A 20,871-nucleotide genomic window follows, 5' to 3' on the forward strand; every position below is an offset into this window, starting at 1 on the left:
TACCACCTGGTGCCCTGTTCTGTTTGTGGCTGATTTGAATTTGCCTTATCTCTGGGGCTGAGCACCTCCTAGTGGACAAAATGACAGAAAGATTGCTTGGCAGAAAGACTCCTTCCAGGAAGACAGAAAGATTCCTTCCTGGAGATGGCCTAAAATTAGCAGTGGGAACAGAAACAAAAGAACCAATTTGAGACGGAATTTAACAAAGGACTGGAGGTAGGGCAAGGTAGGAAGAACACCCTTCTGAAGACTGGGGTCCAAAGAGCTGAGGGAGTGTGATGACCACTGGGAGTAAGGGGGGGGGGTGGCTGGGAAGGATGCGGTCACTTGGTGCCTTTGGTGGCCTTTCTGTGGCCTTTTGGTATGCTTGAGACTGTCTTCCCTGGTTCCCTCCATGTGCCTGAGTGATGAGCCTGCTTCCCTTTCAGCTTTATGCTGTGGGAGGCAGTTTAACCTTGCCCACCGTAGTAGCACGGAGTCATCGGAGCCTCAGGCTCATGATGCAAGTTGCCAAGGCCACCATCAACTGGGACACCTCACAGTCCCCTGTGACTGGCAGAATGTCCATGGTACCATGCCCACCTGTGTGACCACCACCCCAACACAGGGTGGAGCACTGCCATGACCCCCAGAGATCCCTTCTGCCCCTTTCCCTGCCACAGGCAACCCCCTGTACTGATTTCTATCAGCACAGGGTAGCATGACCCGCTCTTGAGCTTGGTATCTGTGTAATCATCGAGATCATACTCTTGTGTCTGGCTTCCTGCGCCCCACATGAGGTTGCTGGTGTGTCAGTTCTTGGCTCCTTCTCGCTGAGCAGCACTTCACCAAACCCTCATACCACGATGTGTTTATCCGACCACCTATTGTTGGTAGAGGCTGCATTGTTGCCAGTGTCTTATTATAAGTGAAGTTGCAGAACACATTCCTGTGTAAGTCTCTCTGAATAAAGATTATCTGTTTTCTTGAGTACCCAGGAGTAGAATCACTAGGTCATAGGATAGATGGATTTGACTTTATAAGAAACTATCAGTTTTTCAAAGCAGGCATAGTGCAGGCACGGATCTCATGCCAGCGATGTAGGAGATCTAGCTGCTGCACGTCTCTGTTTGCCTTCAGAATGGTCTTTTTAATTTTTGCCATTCTGGTGGGTAGGGAGTGATCTATCATGGTGGTTTTAACTGGCATTTATTTGATTAGTGATATTGATTATATGTTTCTGTGCTTCTTGGCCCCTTTGTTTATTGTCTCTTTTGATGTGGCTGTTCACATCTTTTTCCTATTTGAAGAAAAAAATTGGTTACTGACCACTAAGTTGCATGGGCTGTTATTTTGAATACAAGACCTTTGTATTTTCTGAGTGTGAAGTTTGCATTATTATTTTATTAATGTTTTTTGGTGAATACCAGTCTTTGATTTTAATGAAGTCCAATTTATAATTTTTGCTGTGGCTAGTGCTTTTTGTGTCCTAAGAAATTTTGTCTTCTGTATTTTTCTGTAGAAGCTTTGTAGTATTAGCTTTTATATTTAGGCCTATGACACACTTCAAATGCATTTCCTTATATGATGTTAAGTAGGACTTGAGGTTTCCCCTGCCCCCACTCAGGTGTTCATTTGAGCATCATTCTTTTTTTAAGATTTTATTTATTTATTCATGAGAGAGACACAGAAAGAGGCAGAGACATAGGCGGAGGGAGAAGCTGTGGGGAGCCTGATGTGGAACTCCATCCCGCACGCCCCAAGCTGAAGGCAGATGTTCAACCACCGAACTACCCAGGTGCCCCGACTAAGAATTAATTTTTGAAAATAGTATCCTTTCCCCCCTGAATTACTCTAGTCAGTGTCAAACATCAGTTTAGTGTGAGTCCTCTTCTGAACTCCTTGTTCATTGTTCTATTCACCTCAGTTTCAGTTTCAGGCTAACTTTAGAAAGCTTGAATCCCTCCCCAACCAAGTCTCCGTGGCCTGTATTTTCCAGGGGCCCAGGTGGACCAGTCGGTCTTTGAGGAGCTCATCAAGGAGCACCTCCCCGAGCTGGCGGAGCACATGAACGACCTCTCAGCCCTCGCGTCCATCTCTCTCTCCTGGTTCCTGACTCTGTTCCTCAGCATTATGCCTCTGGAGAGCGCGGTGAGCGTTGTGGATTGCTTCTTCTACGATGGAATCAAAGCCATTTTCCAGCTAGGGCTGGCCGTGCTGGAAGCCAATGCCCAGGGCCTGTGCAGCAGCAAGGACGATGGCCAGGCCCTCATGGTCCTGAGCAGGTGGGCTCATGAAAGGGGGAGGTGAGGAGGGCCATCGTGGGCTTTGCAAAATAGACAACAGGTAGACATAGCAGTAGGTGCCCAGCAGGCCTGTCACTGTACAGTTTTCCCTTCCACTGGGCCACTTGTCATGTTGTGGTCCCCCAGAGCCAGCCAGGCAGGTGGTGGTGTTGCCTGCGTGTGTGGTGAAGAGCGCCATGTTCCCGGCTCCTCCCCAGCAAGTGAGAGAGGATACAGGGGGAGAGCAGTTTGTCCGTGCTTTTCTGTGAGGAGATACACACTCATGGTGGCCTTGAGTGGGGTGGGCAGGCACTGGGAAATGGTGGTCTCAGGTGGCCAGCTGGAGGTTTCAGATACTTACTGTGTAGGGACTGGTGTGTTGCCATCACAGAAAAGCCCCACGAGGCCTCAGCTCTTGGAGTTGAGGGCAAGTTTAAAGACAGATGGAAGTTTCCCTTCTGGAATATGGTGGAAGCTTACCATGACACATATGCACAGAACTTTGTATTTACTTCAGCAGAGAGTCCTAGATCCCTGCAGAGCTACCCATGGACCCCAGATCAACAAGTCTGGCTTTAGGGATGTCTCCTTTTCTCTAAAGGACCACAGTGGTTGCCATCTTGACTTCCTCCCAGTGTCTGGAGACAAATGAGCTGTGTCTGAAAGTGCTCTGATGTGTCCCATGGCCCCTGTGAAGGTAGTGGGTGTGGTGGGTGCTCAGGTGAGGGGAAACCAGTACTTCAGTGGTGGGTTGTGTGCTCAGGTTTCTAGATCACATTAAGAATGAAGACAGCCCCGGACCCCCAGTTGGCAGCCATCATGCCTTCTTCTCTGATGACCAGGAGCCCTACCCTGTGACTGACATTGCCGACCTGATCCGGGACTCCTATGAGGTAACTGGGCCCGGCCCCATCCCCCCTCAACCTCTTGGAAACTTGTTCAAAGATGGATTTTGAGGGAGGTTCCCTCCTGCTGCTACTTTCCTCTGTATGCAAAAAGGGATTCTGTGCCCGAGTGACTCCTTGTTTCTCTGCAGAAGTTTGGAGACCAGTCTGTGGAACAGATTGAGCACCTACGCTGTAAGCACAGGATCAGGGTTCTCCAGGGCCACGAAGACACCACAAAGCAGAACGTGGTGAGTCGTGGCTTGTCAGAATGGCAGTCCGGTACTAACTGTTGGTCTTGTAAGAATGTCAGCTTTTAGGGTGTCTGGTTAGTTCCGTGAGAAGAGCATGTGACTCCTGATCCTTCGGGTCCTAAGTTTGAGCCCCACATTGGGTATAAAGATTACTAAAAATAAATAAATTAAAAAAAAAATAAAGAATGCCTCCCCGCCATCCTGCATTGAATTAGGGAGACCTGGTGTAGAAACAGGGGTTTTAGAGTCAGATTGTGAACAATGTAGCCACCGTGAGCCTCAGTTTCCCCAGTTGTAAAATGAGGATGCTAATACCCAGCATGTGGGGTTACGTGAGGTATGATACAGAAAATGCATAGCACAGAAGGCCTGCAGTAATAGTGGTTGTTCAGGAGGAACTTCCTGCCAAGCTGCGTCTTGGCTAGAGTTTGACTTCCATCAGGGCTTACACGTCTGTCCTGAGGTGCTGATCTGTGGATTGGAATGGCTGAGGGTCTTGAGAAAGTATCCCTAATGTGGTGGTGGCGTCAGAAAGGAACAGACTGCTCTGGTAGACAGGATTCCACGCTTGTGTCCCCGACGAGCAGGAACAGCTCCCCCGTGCCCTCTGATCCTCCCTGGTGCAGGCGGAGAATTCACTCCACTGCTGTTCGTTTTTTCCTCAAGCTCCGCGTTGTTATTCCGGAAGTCTCCATCCTTCCTGACGACCTGGAGGAACTCTATGACCTGTTCAAGGTAGGAAACTCTGGGAAGAGGAGGGAGTGACAGGCCTGAGCCCGTGTGGTCAGCCTGCCGGGGCGGGAGAAGGCTGGATGGGTCAGCCTCGCACCTGTTGGGTGGCGGCGGCTGTGGGAGCTCACACACCAGAGCTGTGCTCTGCTGAGGGCCCTCGGTGCTGCCAACCCGATCTTCAGGGCTCTGCACAGAGCTCCCAGGCCCTCACACGTGCAACACCAACCATTACCGATGTTCCCACCTCCTCTACTTGGTGATGGATGACTCATCATCCCACTCATAATACATGTAGACATGTTTTTATATTTGGCTGGTACATGTGCTATTTTATCTTCTGTTTTCCCTCAACGTTCTTATCAACACTTTTCCATGCTGCCACGTGGTCTGACTCATTTTAAAATAACCTTATAAGCTATCATATTGGTAATACTAAATATACTAACCCATATTTCTCATATTTGGATATTTAGGTGGATTCCCAGGTCTTGCTACTTACATTACCCAGCAAAGAAAATTCTCAAGTGCCCTGCTAGGACTATCCTTGCTTGAAACATGAAAATGGGGAAGGGAGGCAGGCACACTGACCCACTCCTGATACCCTGGCAGTGAAGAGGGGAAGGAACAGTTACAGAAAGCAAGTCCAGAATCTGGCTTCTAGAGCTCTTCCTGGTGAGGACTCTGAGCCGCTGTCCCTTCTGAACTCAGACTGCCAAACTCTGGGAACTAGTAATAAGCTGCACTTCCAGGACTTCTAAGCAGAGCACCAGAGGTTGTCTGACCCTGGCGCGCATCTGTCGTGGCACATTTCCTCCCCTTGAAGTCACTGAAATGGCCATTGGCTTTAGTAGAGTCCTGGCACCCCTCGTGCCCAATAAGCAGGATGTATGTTGAGGACTGCTTAGTCCTGTGTCTTCTGTAAACACCTCTTGGCTTTGGTAGTTTCCTCTGTTGCTCGAAGAGAAAATAAGAAGTCAAAGGTTACTGGTGTCAGAAACCCCCACCTCTCTTTGACTTTCAAGGAGGAAAAATGGGGAGTATTACAAACATAAAGACAGGTAGACAGATGTGTTCAGCATGAAAAGTATTTCATTTATTTAGGGCTTACTGTTCTCAGTTTGAGAGAATAAGTCACAAATCTGAATTTATATAATTTAAAAGATTGCTTTAAACTAATAAAAATAAAATTCATTAAGTACTAACCATGTTCATCTTTAATACAAAGAGTATTTAAGGAAGATAGTCAGAGATAACTATTTTCCTATTTCCGTCTTTCCTAGGAATGATATGGTTCCTAGGAACAGTATCATCATACTCAACAAAATTTTATTTGTAGTTAGCTTTACAACTCTATTATTTATGTAGGACTAACTATAAATAGAAGCTTAAAAACTAGAAATACAATTATCATTTTAAAGATACACTTCCAAAGGAAATTCCAGTAAAACAGCATCACAATCATGGTGTCTGATTCCATTATACAACCCGAAGAGCCCGCTGTATGTACTCACTCTGGTACTTTCCTTCCAGGCCCAGAGTCCACACCTGCCCTATGTGAGAGGCCTGCCAGACTCTCCCTTCTCTCCATCCTCTTGGTCTGCTCTGAATTTCCTTTGCTTTCACAGTCTGACTCCATGCATTGTAATACTTGCCTCAGGATTGTGGGGTATAATGAATGCTCTCTAGTTGGGTTTACACACACTCCTCGTCTTTTTTTTTTTTAGTATTTTATTTATTTGAGAGAGATGGAACAAGTGTGAGTGGGGGGGGGGGGGACAGAACAGAATGGGAGAGGGAGAGGGAAAGAATCTCAAGCAGGTTCCATGCTGAGTGTGGGGCTTGATCTCACGACCCTGAGATCATGACCTGAGCCAAAACCAAGAGTTGGATGTTTGAACCACTGAACCACCTACACACCTTCACTTCTGTTTTTTTCAATCAGGATTTCATTTTTTAAAAGATTTTATTTATTTATTCATGAGAGAGAGAGAGAGAGGCAGAGAGAGAGAGAGGCAGAGACACAGGCAGAAGGAGAAGCAGGCTCCATGCAGGGAGCCTGATGTGGGACTTGATCCCAGGACTCCAGGATCACACCCTGGGCTGAAGGCGGCGCTAAACCGCTGAACCACCTGGGCTGCCCCACCCCTCTTTTTTTTTTTTTTCCAGGGAAAGGGTCACAGAGATACCCTGCCATTGTTTTATAAATATTAGTAAGGATTCTGTTCCTTAACTTCACTGCATCCTTCCCTACGCCTGGAATGAACAGGTATGATCACTCTGTGTTAACAAGAACTAGCTCTGTCTTCGTTACATAGTCTTTCCTATTCAGGATGAACAATGTGGTTGGTCTTTAATAAAATCTATTTTTTTTTGGTAATTTATAGAAATTTTTTAATGCTTGAATGCAATTTTTTCCTTTCGGCTTTTCTGATATAACTGACGTACAGCACTGTGAAGGTTTAAAGCCTACAATATGACTTACATTTATTGTCATGATTAGTACAGTAAGTTTAATTAGCATTCATCTCCTATAGCTACAAAGAAAATTTTTTTTTTTCCTCGTGATGAGAACTTCAGGATCCACTCTCTTAGAAGCTCTCAAATACATCACATAGCGGGGATGCTGGGGTGGCTCAGCGGTTGAGCATCGACCTTCAGCCCAGGGCATGATCCTGGAGTCCCGGATCGAGTCCCACGTCGGGCTCCCTGCATGAAGCCTGCTTCTCCCTCTGCCTGTGTCTCTGCCTCTCTCTCTGTGTGTCTCTCATGAGTAAATAAATAAAATCTTAAAAAAAAATCACATAATGGTTAACTAACTATACTCGTCATGTTGTACGTTACTGCCCCAGGGCTGATTATAACTGAAGTTTGTACCTTCTGGTCACCTCATCCAGTTTCCCCGTCCTTGCCCCAGCCTTTGGGAGCCACAAGGCTGATCTATTTTTCTGATCTCTTTTGGGGTTTTGTTTTGTTTTTAGATTCCACATATAAATGAGATCATATAGTTTTTGTCCCCCCCCCCCTTTTTTTTTAAGATTTATTTATCTGAGGGGGGGAGAGAGACACAGAGAGAGTACAAGCAGGAGGAGGGGCAGAGGGAGAAGGGATTCCCCAGAGAGCGGGGAGCCTGATACAGGACTTGATCCCAGGACCTTGGGATCATGACCTGAGCCAAAGGCAGACGCTTAATTGACTGAGCCACCCAGGTGCCCCAGCATTTGTCTTTTTTCTTGTGTGACTTTTCATGGAGCAATAGTGCCCTCCTGGTCCATCCGTGTTGTCAAGCAATCTTTCAAATTACATAAATTTGGATTTGTGACGTCTGTCTCCTATTCTCTCAAATAGAAAACAGCATCATTCATCTTAGGTGTGAACAGTAATAATACATACTCGGCATCATAGAATACTTCTGAAAATGCTGAAGACCTACAAGTTACTTATGTCTTCCATAAATGTGCTATTATTAATGATCAGTTAAATTCATTCACTTTTGGCAAATTATCAGGCCCTAGAGAGCATTTAGTCTCTTTAATGATATTTTACTTCTATGTTCTCATTAAGGCTTTTATTTTCAAATTTTAATTAAGAATCACAAAATATACCTATTCTTACGATTAAAAAAAAAAACTTTTTAAGATTTCATTTATTCATGAGAGACACAGAGAGAGGGAGAGGGAGAAGCAGGCTCCCTGCAGGGGGCCCGATGCAGGACTCAGTCCCAGGACCTGAGCCAAAGGCAGACAGTCATCCACTGGGCCACCTGGGTGCCCCAAAAGAAGAAACTTAAGCAAACAATGAAAGGCTCTCATCCTCTCTGCACCCACAGTCTTACCCTTGTACTGATAATTTGTATTAACAAATTGGTGACTATCTTTCCTAATTTTTTCCTTTTATACTGTCTCTCTCAGACACACACTCCCCACCCCCTCCCATAACAGAGGAAAAAACAGCCGTACAGGGGATCCCTGTGTGACTCAGCAGTTTAGCGCCTGCCTTTGGCCCAGGGTGCGGTCCTAGAGTCCTGGGATCAAGTCCCACGTCGGGCTCCTGGAGTGGAGCCTGCCCTCTGCCTGTGTCTCTGCCTCTCTCTCTCTCTCTGTCTCTCTCTCTCTCATGAATGAATGAATGAATAAATAAATCTTAAAAAAACCCCAAACAGCAGTACAGTTTCATTATAGGGCTGAACTGTAATTTACTTAACCATTTACCTATTGAGACAGATTTGTGTTTCCAGTTTGCTGCTGCTTTACAAACTGTGCTGTGCCGAGGTGCCTTTACCTGGACACCTGTGCTGCAGTTTCTGTAGGATGGGTTCCTTAGGGATGCACAGACTACACTGTAGCCTATATTGCTAAAGTGTGTTTGAGTTTTCAGATTTCAGTTCCACTGATGAGTCTAAGAGTGCTCATTTCCTACACTCCACACCCACCCAGTACTTATGCATCTTTTACAATTTTGCTAGTCTTGTAGAAATGTGCATTTTATTTTAATCCAAATTTGTTTATCCATTAGGGTGGAAGACTGTACAGCTAATTGTGTACTTCTTTGTATCACTTGCTTATATCCATGGTCTTTTTTTTTTTTTTTTTTGGTTCTTCCGTAGAATTTTGTGTAAACTGGTTGTATCAGTCTTTGGCTTATTTATTATAAGTTTTCTTCGGATTCTGTGGGTCTTTAGCATCACAGGATGTGCAAAAATACAATGGAATTTCATAGTGCATCTTGGCTTTTTAGAAATGGAAATTCGTTAGACCTTTATTTCACACTGTAAAGTTCTTGTGCTATTTTTCACAATTCTGCGAAGGCTCTTTGAAGAACCTGCCTGCCAACAAATAGGACAGTAAAATTATAAATGGCATTTTGGTTTTCCTCCAAGGATCTGTGCTTACATCAGCATCCGGACTTGTTTCCGTGCCACCCATATGAGTGGAGGACACTGGAATTGTGCAGAAGCCTGCAGTCATTGGGAAACTATTTCAGTGAGTTGAGATGTCCCAAGAGATGATTTAGGGCATGTGTAAGAGATGTGTCCTACAGAGGCGAACCTTAGTGACAGGGCCAGTTTTGATTGCTCAAGTTGTCAGGGTATTCACGAGACTTGAAATCTCTGCCTCACTTTCTCTTTTTTTACTTCCAGTTTTTTTTTAATTGTTAATATATTCATGTGGTTCAGAATTCAAAACCTCTAAGAAAGTATTGGAGTAAAAAGACTTGGTCCTACCTGTGAGTTCCCACCTCTACTTTCCCTCCCCTACTTTCCCTCCCCACAGGCAACCGGTGCTACTGGTTTCTTCTGTATTCTGTAGATCTGTCTAGCACTTTCCCATTTTCAGATGGGATTTGATGAGAAAATAGAATAAAAGTTAAGTCTCCTAGAATTAAAACTATGATAGCTGAACTGCACATTGAAAAATGCTTAAAATGGTAGGCTTTGTTAGGTACAGTTTGCTACAATAAAAAACTGTAGAAAAAGAGGTCAAAAGTATGTATTGGGCAAGAAGCACAAGACAACATGGGAGGTCTTTTACGTGTCTGGTTAGAGTAATGAGATTGTAAGTACTTTAATTTTTTTCATTTGTTCATGTTATAATATTGCTTATTCAAATACATATTGTACGAGGTCAAGTGAGTCCTAAAAGGAGGCCAGCATAACCTTGCTTGTAAGCGTGCAGCCCCCCACAGGTGCCAGCATCTTTCACAGATCCCTCCCTCCCTCTCCTTTTAAGAGAGAACACATGATGAGCTGTTACTGGGAGCAGCCCAGGCCCATGGCCCCACGCCATGACCCCAGCAGGCCCTACGCGGAGCAGTACCGCATAGACGCCCGGCAGTTTGCACACTTATTTCAGCTTGTCTCACCGTGGACATGTGGGGCCCACACAGAGATCCTGGCTGAAAGGACTTTCAGGCTCCTGGATGACAACATGGACCACCTGATTGAATTCAAATCATTTGTGAGCTGTCTCGGTATGACTCTGTGGGTCTCCTCTGCAGTGACTTTATTTGGGACGGGGAGTCTGTGAACATGAGACAGGTGGGCGGTGGAAGGCAAAGCCACACAATGGAAACATATTTGGGACTGGCCTGACCCAATTTTGAGATTTTATTTTTTTTAAAGATTTTGTTTATTTATTCATAGAGACACACACAGAGAGAGAGGCAGGCTCCATACAGGAAGCCTGACGTGGGACTCGATCCCGGGTCTCCAGGATCGCACTTCAGGCTGCAGGCGGCGCTAAACCGCTGCACCACTGGGGCTGCCCCAATTTTGAGATTTTAAAAACCCCTCTGCGGGCTCCTCTCAGGACTACTTTTATGCCTTTTGAAGGAGGGTGAGATGGGCCCAAGCTCTCAGCCTACACAGGGTTGTCGCTCTGGTTCTCCTCGGGCGCTCAGGGTATGCTGTGGCCTGTCAGGAGACGTGTTCCTAACTCTTGCACGTGCAGTTAAAGTCTTTCAGAAGGCAGGAGGCTAGTAATGATTCACGAGGTTATCTTGCAGCTCAAGAGTGACCCTTTACATTTTCATTTCAAACACAATGTGTCTGGGGGCAGGGAAAGTACTGGGGGAAAGTATTGCCTGCACTAACTTCTCTCCCCACAGTGAGTTTGTGTCACTGCAAATATACTTTGACCATTTGGTATATTCTCATTCTTTTTATTTTTGTAGATGTGATGTATAATGGAGAAATGAATGAGAAAATCAAACTGTTATACAGACTTCATATCCCTCCAGGTAAGAAAATCTATGAAGAAAACGGCAATTCTGTTCTGCTTTGACCCAGTAAGCCTTGTGCACTACTCTGAAGTTCTTCTGTTTTTAAATTTCATTTAGACTTACGTCAACGGATGTTTCTAGTTTGGGGTTGCTGGTAACAAATTTTCAGTACTGTACCGTATGGCCTGTGGCAGTGATTGCCAAACTTGAGCATGCATCAGAATTGTCTGGAAGGCTTGTTAAAACCAGGCTCCTGGGTGTGCCGTTCCAGAGTTTCTGGATCACTGGTTCTAAGGACCACAGTTTGAGAACCACCAGCCTGTGGGATGTGTGGGGAAGCAGACTCTGGTTGCCTTAATAGATGGTTATTTAAACCTACTCTTTTGAAGGGCCATTTCATTTATCCAGCATGTAAGACGATGCTTCCCTGAAGTTTAAGCAGTGGTACCCAGGAACGAAGAATCTATTTTGAAACCTAGGAGGTTATACTTGGCATTAATCTTAAAGTAGTCCTTGGATCTTTGAAAGTCATAAAGGTGGGTTAGTAATCCAAAATGGTCTCTGATCCCCAGTGCCATGGTTCTGGTGTTGGATGGAACTGACAAAACTTCCCAGTGAGGGAGACTAGGAAGGAAGTTGTTTTTGAATTTTTTTCTTGTTTAGATTTTATTTATTTATTCATGAGAGATGCACAGAGAGAGGCAGAGACATGGGCAGAGGGAGAAGCAGGCTCCCTGTGGGGAGGCTGATGCAGGACTTGATCCCAGGACCCTGGGATCACAACCTGAGCCTGAGGCAGATGCTCAACCACTGAGCCACCCAGGTGCCCTGGAAAGAAGTTTTTAGGGCCCTGAGATCCTGGTGGTTGTTATAACCAACACCTCTATAAAAGTTGGACATTGGGACACCCAGGTGGCTCAGCGGTTGAGTGTCTGCTTTCACACCCAGGGCATGATCCTGGAGTCCCGGGATCGAGTCCCACATTGGGCTCCCTGAATGGAGCCTGCTTCTCCCTCTGTCTGTGTCTCTGCCTCTCTCTCTCTCTGATGAATAAATAAATAAAATCTTTAAAAAAGTTGGACATCATTTGTGGCTTTCTGGGTACACCTTCTGAATTGAGCTGACATTTATTCTGCAGTGTCCCCAGGGAGCATTCTGTAGCAGCCACCTTGCCCCACCTTCCCACAGGCTCATTATTACTTTCCTGCAAATGACTTAGCATCAGTGAAGTTCTTTGCCTTTTGTTCCAATTTAAATTAGTGAGTTTTAGTCTTTAGTTTGCCTTTATTTTTCACAAATGCTTTCCTACTAACAGAAGATATGCATAATTATTCCTTTGCTGTCATTGTTGTCACTCTTCACAATCATCATCTATATCTAGTATTACTGAACGGAACATGATTGATTTTATTTCATTCAATTATTTCATATCGATTTTATTATTTGAGAGATTTATTGAGAGAGAGAGAGAGAGAGAGAGAGAACATGAGCGGTGGGGAAGGGCAGAGGAAGAGGGAGAAGCAGACTCCCCACTGATACAGCCAGACCTGGAGCTGTATCCCAGGACCCTAAGATCATGACCTGAGCTGAAAGCAGATGCTTAACCAACTGAGCCACCTAGGCACCCTCTCCTCTTGATTTTTAAATAAACATTTGATTTTGGGTTAATTTTAGATTTATAGAAAAATTGCAAAGGTGGTAAAGATGGAGTTCTTATTTTTTATATATTTTCATACAGTGTTACATTAGTTTCACGTGTGCAACAGTGATTCAACAATTCCATACATTACTCAGTGTTTCTCCTAAGTGTACTCTTAATCCCCATCACCTATTTCACTCATCCCCCCCTTCCCTCTTAACCACCAGTTTGTTCTCTATAGTTGAGAGTCTGTTTCTTGGTTTCTTTTTTTCCTTTGCTCATTTGTTTTGTTTCTTAAATTTCACGTATGAGTGAAAGCATATGGTATTTTTCTTTCTCTGACTTACTCCACTCAGCATTATACTCTCTAGCTCCCTCCATGTTGTTACTAATGGCAAGATCTCATTCTTATGACTAATATCCCATTGTATGTGTGTGTATAGTACATCTTCTTTATCCATTCATTAGTTGATGCACACTTGGGCTGCTTCTAAGTTTGGCCATTATAAATAATGTTGCAGTAAACATAGGGTGCACGTATCCCCTTGAATTAGTGTTTTTGTATTTTGGGATAAATACCCAGCAGTGCGATTACTGGATCATAGGGTAGTTCTATTTTTAATTTTTTGAGGAACCTCCATACTGTTTTGTACAGTGGCTGCATCAGTTTGCATTACCACCAACAGTGTACCAGGTTTCCTTTTTCTCCATATCCTTGCGAACATTTGTTGTTTCTTGTGTTGTTGATTTTAGCTATTCTGACAGGTTTGAGGTGATAACTCACTCTGGTGTTGATGATACACATTTCCCTGATGATGAGGGATGTTGAGCATCTTTTGATATATCTGTGGGCCATCTGGAAATCTTTGGAGAAATGTCTGTTCATGTCTTCTGCCCATTTTTAATTGGATTATTATTATTTTTTTGGATGTTGAGTTAAGTTCTTTATATATTTTGGATTCTAACCCTTTATCAGATGTCATTTGCAATTATCTTCTCCCATTTCATAGACTGCTTTTTAGTTTTGCTGATTATTTCTTCTCTATATAGAAGTTTTTTTATTTTGATGTAGTCCCAATTGTTTGTTTCTGCTTTTGTTTCCCTTGTCTGAGGAGACATATCTAGAAAAATGTTGCTATGATTGACCTCAGAGAAATTATTGCCTGTGCTCCTTTCAATGATTTTTGTGGCTTTAGGCCTCACATTTAGGTCATTAATCCATTTTTGAGGTTTTTTTGGTGTGCGTATGGTGAAAGAAAGTGGTCCAGTTTTCCAAACACAATTTATTGAAGAGAAGGTCTTTTTCCTGTTGGATATCCTTTTCTCTCTTGTTGAAGATTAATTGACCATATAATTCTGGGTTTTCTATTTTATTCCACTGATCTATGTGTCTACTTTTGTGCTAGTACCATATTTTGATTACTACAGCTTTGTAGTATAACTTGAAATCTAGAATTGTGATACCTCCAGTTTTTTCTTTTTCAAGACTCCTTTGGCTATTCAGGGTCTTTTGTAGTTTCATATAAATTTTAGGATTGTTTGTTCCAGTTCTGTGAAAAATGTTGGTATTTTGATAGGGATTGCATTAAATCTGTGGATGTCTGGGCATTTTAACAATACTTATTCTTCTAACCAATGAGCATGAAGTGTTTTTCCATTTCTCTTTGTGTCGTCTTGAATTTCAATGTTTTATAGTTATCAGAATAGAGGCCTTCTGCCTCCTTGGTTAAATTTCTTCCTAGGTATCTTATTTTTGGTGCAATTGTAAATGAGACTGTTTTCTTAATTTCACTCTCTGCTGCTTCATCATTAGTGTATAGGGATGCTAAAGATTTTTGTGCACTGATTTTGTATTTTACAGCTTTGCAGAATTCATTTATCAGTTCTAGTAGTCTTTGGTGTCTATATAGTAGGATGTCACCTGCAAATAATGAAAGTTTCAGTTCTTCTTTATTGGTATGGATGCCTTTTATTTCTTTTTGTTTTCTAATTGCTGTGAAGCAATCAGTAATATGTTGAATAAAAGTGGTGAGTAGTCATCCTTGTCTTGTTCCTCACCTTAGGGGAAAAGCTCTGTTTTTCCCTATTGGGTATGATGTTAGCTATGGGTTTTCATATAAGGCTTTTATTGTGTTGAAGTATGTTCCCTCTAGACCTACTTTGTTGGGAGTTTATAATGTGAATGGATGTTGTACTTTGTCAAATGCCTTCTCTCCATCTGTTGAAATGATCATGTGGATTTTATCCTTACTGATGTGACATATCAGTAGATTTGGGAATATTAAACCAGCCTTGAATCCTGGGAATAAATCCCACTTGATTGTAGTGTAATATTTCTTGAAACTTACTGGCTTTTGATATTACCACTTGAGATTGATATTTGATTCTTGATCTAACTTAATATTGAATTATTTCTAAATTACAAGTTTATTTCTAAAAGATGTTTTAACTAGTTCATTAAAAGACATCTGTAGACCTTCATTGCTTCAGAAAATTAATTTTTAATTTTTTTTAAAGATATTTATTTATTCATGATAGACATAGAGAGAGGCAGAGGGAGAAGCAGGTTCCATGCCAGGAGCCTGACACTGGACTCGATCCCGGGACTCCAGGATCCTGCCCTGGGTCAATGGCAGGTGCTGAACCGCTGGAGCCCCCAGAAAATTAACTTTTAAAAAACTTTTTGAGGGTGCCTGGGTGGCTTAGTGGTTGAGCATCTGCCTTTGGCTCAGGTCCTGATCTGGGGGTCCTGGGATCAAGTCCCACATTGGGCTCCCCGCAAGCAGCCTGCTTCTCCCTCTGTCTATGTCTCCGGTTCCCTGTGTCTCTCATAAATAAATCAATAAAATCTTTAAAAAAGAAAACTTGTTTGAACTTATGGAATTATGATACTTCTGTTTTATGGCTCCAAATTAAAAATTTTAAGTTAAGTGGAAATTAAGATTTGATCTATCATTTTGCTTACCTATATTTAACATATGAATTTCTGATGCAGTTTAAGGAAAAAAAGTCTTAATGCAGATGTGAAACCTGCATTAGACATTAGACATTAATTTAGACATTAGTTTGCTAAGGTCATGAAGACTCACAATACCTATAGCTCTCTAATAAGTATTTACTGCTCATCATAACTTTTTGAGCAAAGGTGGGTCAAACACACTAGTGAGGGGAAAAAAATCAAACTGGCTAATTAGGAAGTATACTGAAGATTACAAGTTTGGATCTGTATGTGCAAAGAGTAATGTCTCATTTGCCAGATGAGGGAGACACGGTACCAAACAAAGCACAACAGCACCTGACCTCAAACACCCACCTTGTGCAGGGCGCTTGGAACTCTGCAAGGGTATTATGGGAGGCAAAGGGCTTTTGTAGCTTGCTTACAAAGTATCTGATGCAGCTCAGGAAGCAAGGAACTGCTAAGCCCAGGGCCTCACAGTTCGGAAAGAGCTCTCTTTATTGGCTCCATAGTGATTGCAAGAGTGTTTGTTTAGCAGAGGAAATAGAAAAATAGTCCAGATGATTTGATGCCATATCAGGTGACGTAGGGATGAATAGTATTCCAGAAGATTATTAAATCAGGAGTTTTCACTGCAGATGGATAAATCTACAGATATTGGCCATTTTGCTCAGTTAATTATATTAATTGGACTTCCAGAAGACAATTTCCTGGAAGAACATTAGATTCATTAGAAAGAAGCACCAGAGCAAGCTACCGAGAGCTCTGTATTAGAAATGGTAAATGAGCACAGATTGGGCACTGGAGGCTTTCTGTAAAAGAGCATACCGAGACGAGCTTTATGTCACCAGCTCCTCCCAGAAATGCTCAGATGTAGGAATACTCAGAGCAGCTCTCCACAGGGGGTCCTTCTGGTCTGGATCCACAATGCTTGAAGTGTTGAATCTCAGAAAATTTGAGCTATTCCAGTCTTCTGTTCTTTATGTGAAGAAATAGGTTTCTTTTTGAAGCCTTATACACACCAAAGTGCATTGCTGTTTAAAGTTTGAGTTTTGTCAAGAAGTGGAATTAAAAGAAAAAATCTTATAGATAATTCCAGTTTGCCATTTGGTTAAAAATAGTTATTTTAAAAAGGATTTCATGTTGAAAACCTGAATGGACTTAACTGAAAATTGAAAGGACACATGAAAATACATAAACATGTGCTAACAAAGTATGGATTCAAACAAAAAATTCAACCAAGAATGAGGTTATAAATACATTATCAGTGATATTTAGCCAGTATTAGAATTTGAATCCTGAAGTGTAACTATGGACAAATATAGCAGTATCTGTGTACGAAAGAGGAAAAGCTTTGTTATTTTGAAATACTTGATGTAAAAAAAAATTAATTAGATTAAAAATCCAGGATGCCTGGGTGGCTCACAGTTTGGTGCCTGCCTTCAGCCCAGGGCATGATCCTGGAGACCTGGGATCGAGTCACACATTGTGCTCCCTGCATGGAGCCTGTTCTCTCTCTGCCTGCGTCTCTGCCTCTCTCTCTGTGCCTGTGTCTCTCATGAATAAATAAATAAAATCTTAAAAAAAAAAAAAAAAAATCCAATCAATGTAGCCAAAAAAATTCAACATTTCATTTGTCAGTAAGGGAGAAGCTGTTTGATTATGCATGCTTTAAGTAAAATTAAAAAAAATTTGAGCCATTCAAATTCTTGGTAATGACACTTGCTTCAACCTTTTGTCCAAACAGTTCTCACTAATAGTGACAGCTTGTTTTGAAGAGGTCGTTATTTAAAAGTCCTAATCAGGAATTACATAGAGACATTTCAATATAAATAATAGTATGAAAACTAGTATTAAGTCCTGAGTATTCTAAGATTTCGGTATCATTTGATCCGTTTTGTTACTTGACAAAATATTTCATCACTTATGATAAAAGAATGTACTTTTGAAATTTGTTTACTTAGAACGGGTCCATTTTCTAAACGTATGCAGTCCAATTGGAAATACACAAGAATCTTTGCATGACATTGTCTCCTTTGTCAAGAGTACTGGCAGATCAGATGACAGGAGTGGTTTTATGCAAGCATAGATTTCACAGAATAGTCACCCTGGATGAAAACCTTATCAGTATTATGAAATGGGATGTTATGTGTTTGAAATTAACACCAAGAGGAACAAAGATACTCAACATGTGATGACCACCGTGTGGCACTCAGGTTATACTCACGATATTGGTTCTTCACTTTTTGGTTAGCTGTTTCGTATGATTATACTAAGAAACAATACTGAAGATACACGCTATCATCTCCTGCTTTTGAGAATGTGCCAAACATGTCAAAATATCTACTAGAATCCAAGAAACTAAAGGATGCCTACGTTGCTTTAAGGACCAGATTTATTAATGGAAATGGTTCCAATGGATACATGAATAAGGTTCACCAAGTGCATTGGGAACGAATGAACCAAATGATGAATATGATGAATCTAGCCAAGATCAAGTACTTCTCTCAGAGAATGGAAAGTCAGTTGGAGGAGATAATGATTCTGATAATGGATGACATGCCAAGGAAGCTTACAAAGGTCAGCTTTTCACAGGACACATGAAAATGATAAGATTACATTCTAGTTCAACACTTAGAAAGTGCTGATATCAGCTACATCAGAAATTATACCAGGCACATTCACTTCGGTGATGGACAACTTAAGCTAGACAGATCTGTTCTTCAGATTGCAGTTGAAGATGCAAAAGAGGATTTTGAAAAATATGAGAAGTGTAGAATACTACACACCTCTCAAAGACTTCTGTGAAATATTGCACTGAACATTTTAGAAGAGCTGAGTGTTGAAGATCCCTGGTATTACCCAAACTGCTAAGAAGCCACCAGGAAAATGGGATTTGATCCCCGCATCCAGTACTTGTTACATCTCAAGTGATTTTCTTAGAGTAGATATCAGAGACTCAAGTTGGATACTTTTAGTTGGTTTTCCTATCAAAAATTTGGATATACTGAATTCCTATTAACCTAAATACTGTAATTTGATTGGTTTCAACCACTGTGGAAGGGTAGGAAGGCACTATTCTGCTTTTGCAAGAAAAAATTGAATGGTATTATTTTGATGACTGTAGTGTCTCATCTGCATCTGAAGGCCAAATTGTGTTGAAAGCAGTGTGTATACTCTTCTACCAGATAAGACCCAGAACTGGCTTTTCCCCTCCACGAGAATTCCATTTAGAGAGTGACAAAGATAGTGGTGGTGGTGATGATAGAGAATGAAACCTATGCACACCAACTAATCAAAGCCCTTGAATAGAGAAGAGACTTTCCTGTTGGTGGCATTTATTGAAGCGATGAAGTGATACCACATTAAAACAAGTTTGAGATAGCAAATATTAAGTCCTTCAAGAGATGTTAACTTGTGCAGTACTCAAAGTGAGACACAATGAAAACAATAGAAATGTCTCTTAATTCATTTGTAGTCGAATTACAAATTATACATCCATCAGAATGTAAAAAGTTACATTTATGAAAGTTCAGATACCTCATTTAGAAAGGTCGAAAAGTACATTAAAAGGTTGCCTATAAATAACATTTTCTTTCTCTTAATGCATTGTATCTTGTATTTCTGACCATAAATATCTGGTAACATTCTGAATGAGTTTTTTCAATGAGCTCCAAGCCTCTTTCACTGTCCTCTAGTATCCAGTCGGGGTGGTGGTTTCTGCATGCCAGATTGAAAAAAAGTTGGAAAGTATGCTGCTGTGTGGTTGGTTGGCCTTTCTAGCTCCTTGTCACTGTTGATTTTTGACCGGTCTCCTTTCTGGACACGTGCCTTTCCTTTGAATAAACCATTCTTCTCTATGCTCCCATGACATTTGGTTGTACTGGTTCTTCTGTTAGAGCATTTTGTTAGTGACCTGTGTATACATTTCATCTCTCTGAGGCATAGGGACCCAGTATTTTCTTAACATGTAGCAGCTATTACCTAAAAAAATCTGTTCCATTATTATTGCCCCAAGGACCATCCAGGGTTTATAAATTTCCTCCTATTCAATGAGTGGATGTTCACATGTGCCGCTGTGTAGAATTTTTGTACAATGTGGGAAAAATGACAATATCAGTTACAGAAAAACCCCAAACAATTCCTACCCCCTAAACACGGGAAACCAATCTCCTACGTAGGAAGGAGGATAGCTTATCAAAGCTTTGGTGCCACCTTGGGGATGTATGTTGGATTACAACTGAGTTTTGCCTTTGCCTTTAATTTATTCTCGGAGTGGTTTACTAGCAAATATTTAAGATCTTGTGTCCATAATCCTTTGTAATTGTTATTTGTAAGAGCTTTTTGATATACACTTCATGTATCATAGTACATTCATTTAAAATGTATGTAAAACAATCCAGTGATTTTTAAAATCTCCAATTACACAGCCATCACAATTTTAGAAATTTTCATCACCCTAAAAAGGTCCATACCCTTTGGCTTTTGCTCCCAATCCATTCATTTTGCCGTTTTCTGTCTTTATAGAATGGCCTACTTTGGATATTTCATGTAAATGGAATGATGTAATGTACATTTTGTGTCTGGCTGCTTTCCTCATGCTCAGGGGTCATCCATGTGTGGCATGTCTTAGGCGTATTCGTATTCCTTTTATAACTGAATTTGACAGTCCATTTGATGGGTATGGCCTAATCCATTCATCAGTTGAACACTTGGGTTACCACTTCTTCTTGGCTCTCATGAACAATGCTTGTGTACAAGAGTGAGTGGGTATGTTTTCCTTTCCTTTTGTAAGAGTGGATTTTCTGGGTCAAATGGTAACTGTTTAACTTTTTGACGAATTGCCAGACTGTTTTTCAAAGCGGCTCTGCCATTTTATATTTTCAGCAATAAAATAAAGGTTCTGGTATGACTGTATTTTTGTATACTTCAAGAAAACTTGTAATGATAAAATGCTTTGGGCTCAGTAGTTTTCTTCAATTTTTGTTAGAAATTTAGAAAGTATAGCAGTATGTGCTCACCATAGGAAAAAAAAAATGCCATTGAGGTTGAAAATAACCCCCGATCCAGAAACTTATACATTTCTAGAATTTATATGTATATACATACATGTATTTTAAGTTTTAGAAAAGGATTTTACTACATACATTTTTCCAGGTCAGTATCAGCAACATCCTATGAATTTGTATCCATTAATTAAAACACTGCCTACATAAATCAGGAAAAAGGCATTACCTGGTCTGTAAGATGTTTTCTTTTACTCTTTGTATCCAGGTAGTGCTTGGAGTACACCTGGGTTCACAGTCCCTGCACTCTGCCGTTCACAGGCTGCTGGCTTAGCCTTTAGTCCTTTCTTACATAAAAAGCTAAATTAACTGTCAGCTTGGGTTAATAAGATGGAATAATTTGTTCAACTTTTTTTTTT

General features: G+C 41.6%; 1 protein-coding gene across 5 annotated transcripts in view; it reads left to right on the forward strand.

Annotated features, from left to right (window-relative positions):
• TBC1D8 (TBC1 domain family member 8) overlaps positions 1 to 20,871 on the forward strand; it is a 128,909-nt gene that overhangs the window by 89,551 nt on the left and 18,487 nt on the right. For 3 of the 5 annotated variants that reach the window (XM_055328491.1, XM_055328489.1, XM_055328490.1), the window contains exons 12-17: positions 1,979 to 2,264; positions 3,028 to 3,157; positions 3,301 to 3,399; positions 4,069 to 4,137; positions 9,861 to 10,101; positions 10,804 to 10,869. In XM_055328491.1, coding sequence (XP_055184466.1) covers positions 1,979 to 2,264; positions 3,028 to 3,157; positions 3,301 to 3,399; positions 4,069 to 4,137; positions 9,861 to 10,101; positions 10,804 to 10,869 — 891 coding nt within the window. Of the gene's footprint in view, positions 1 to 1,978; positions 2,265 to 3,027; positions 3,158 to 3,300; positions 3,400 to 4,068; positions 4,138 to 6,300; positions 6,401 to 9,860; positions 10,102 to 10,803; positions 10,870 to 17,700; positions 20,861 to 20,871 lie in introns of those variants that run through there. The other 2 variants (XM_055328492.1, XR_008664875.1) reach the window with 2 other exon arrangements.

This window comes from Nyctereutes procyonoides, unplaced genomic scaffold (genome assembly GCF_905146905.1).
Source record: "Nyctereutes procyonoides isolate TBG_1078 unplaced genomic scaffold, NYPRO_anot_genome, whole genome shotgun sequence".
In the NCBI taxonomy this organism is placed as follows: domain Eukaryota; kingdom Metazoa; phylum Chordata; class Mammalia; order Carnivora; family Canidae; genus Nyctereutes; species Nyctereutes procyonoides.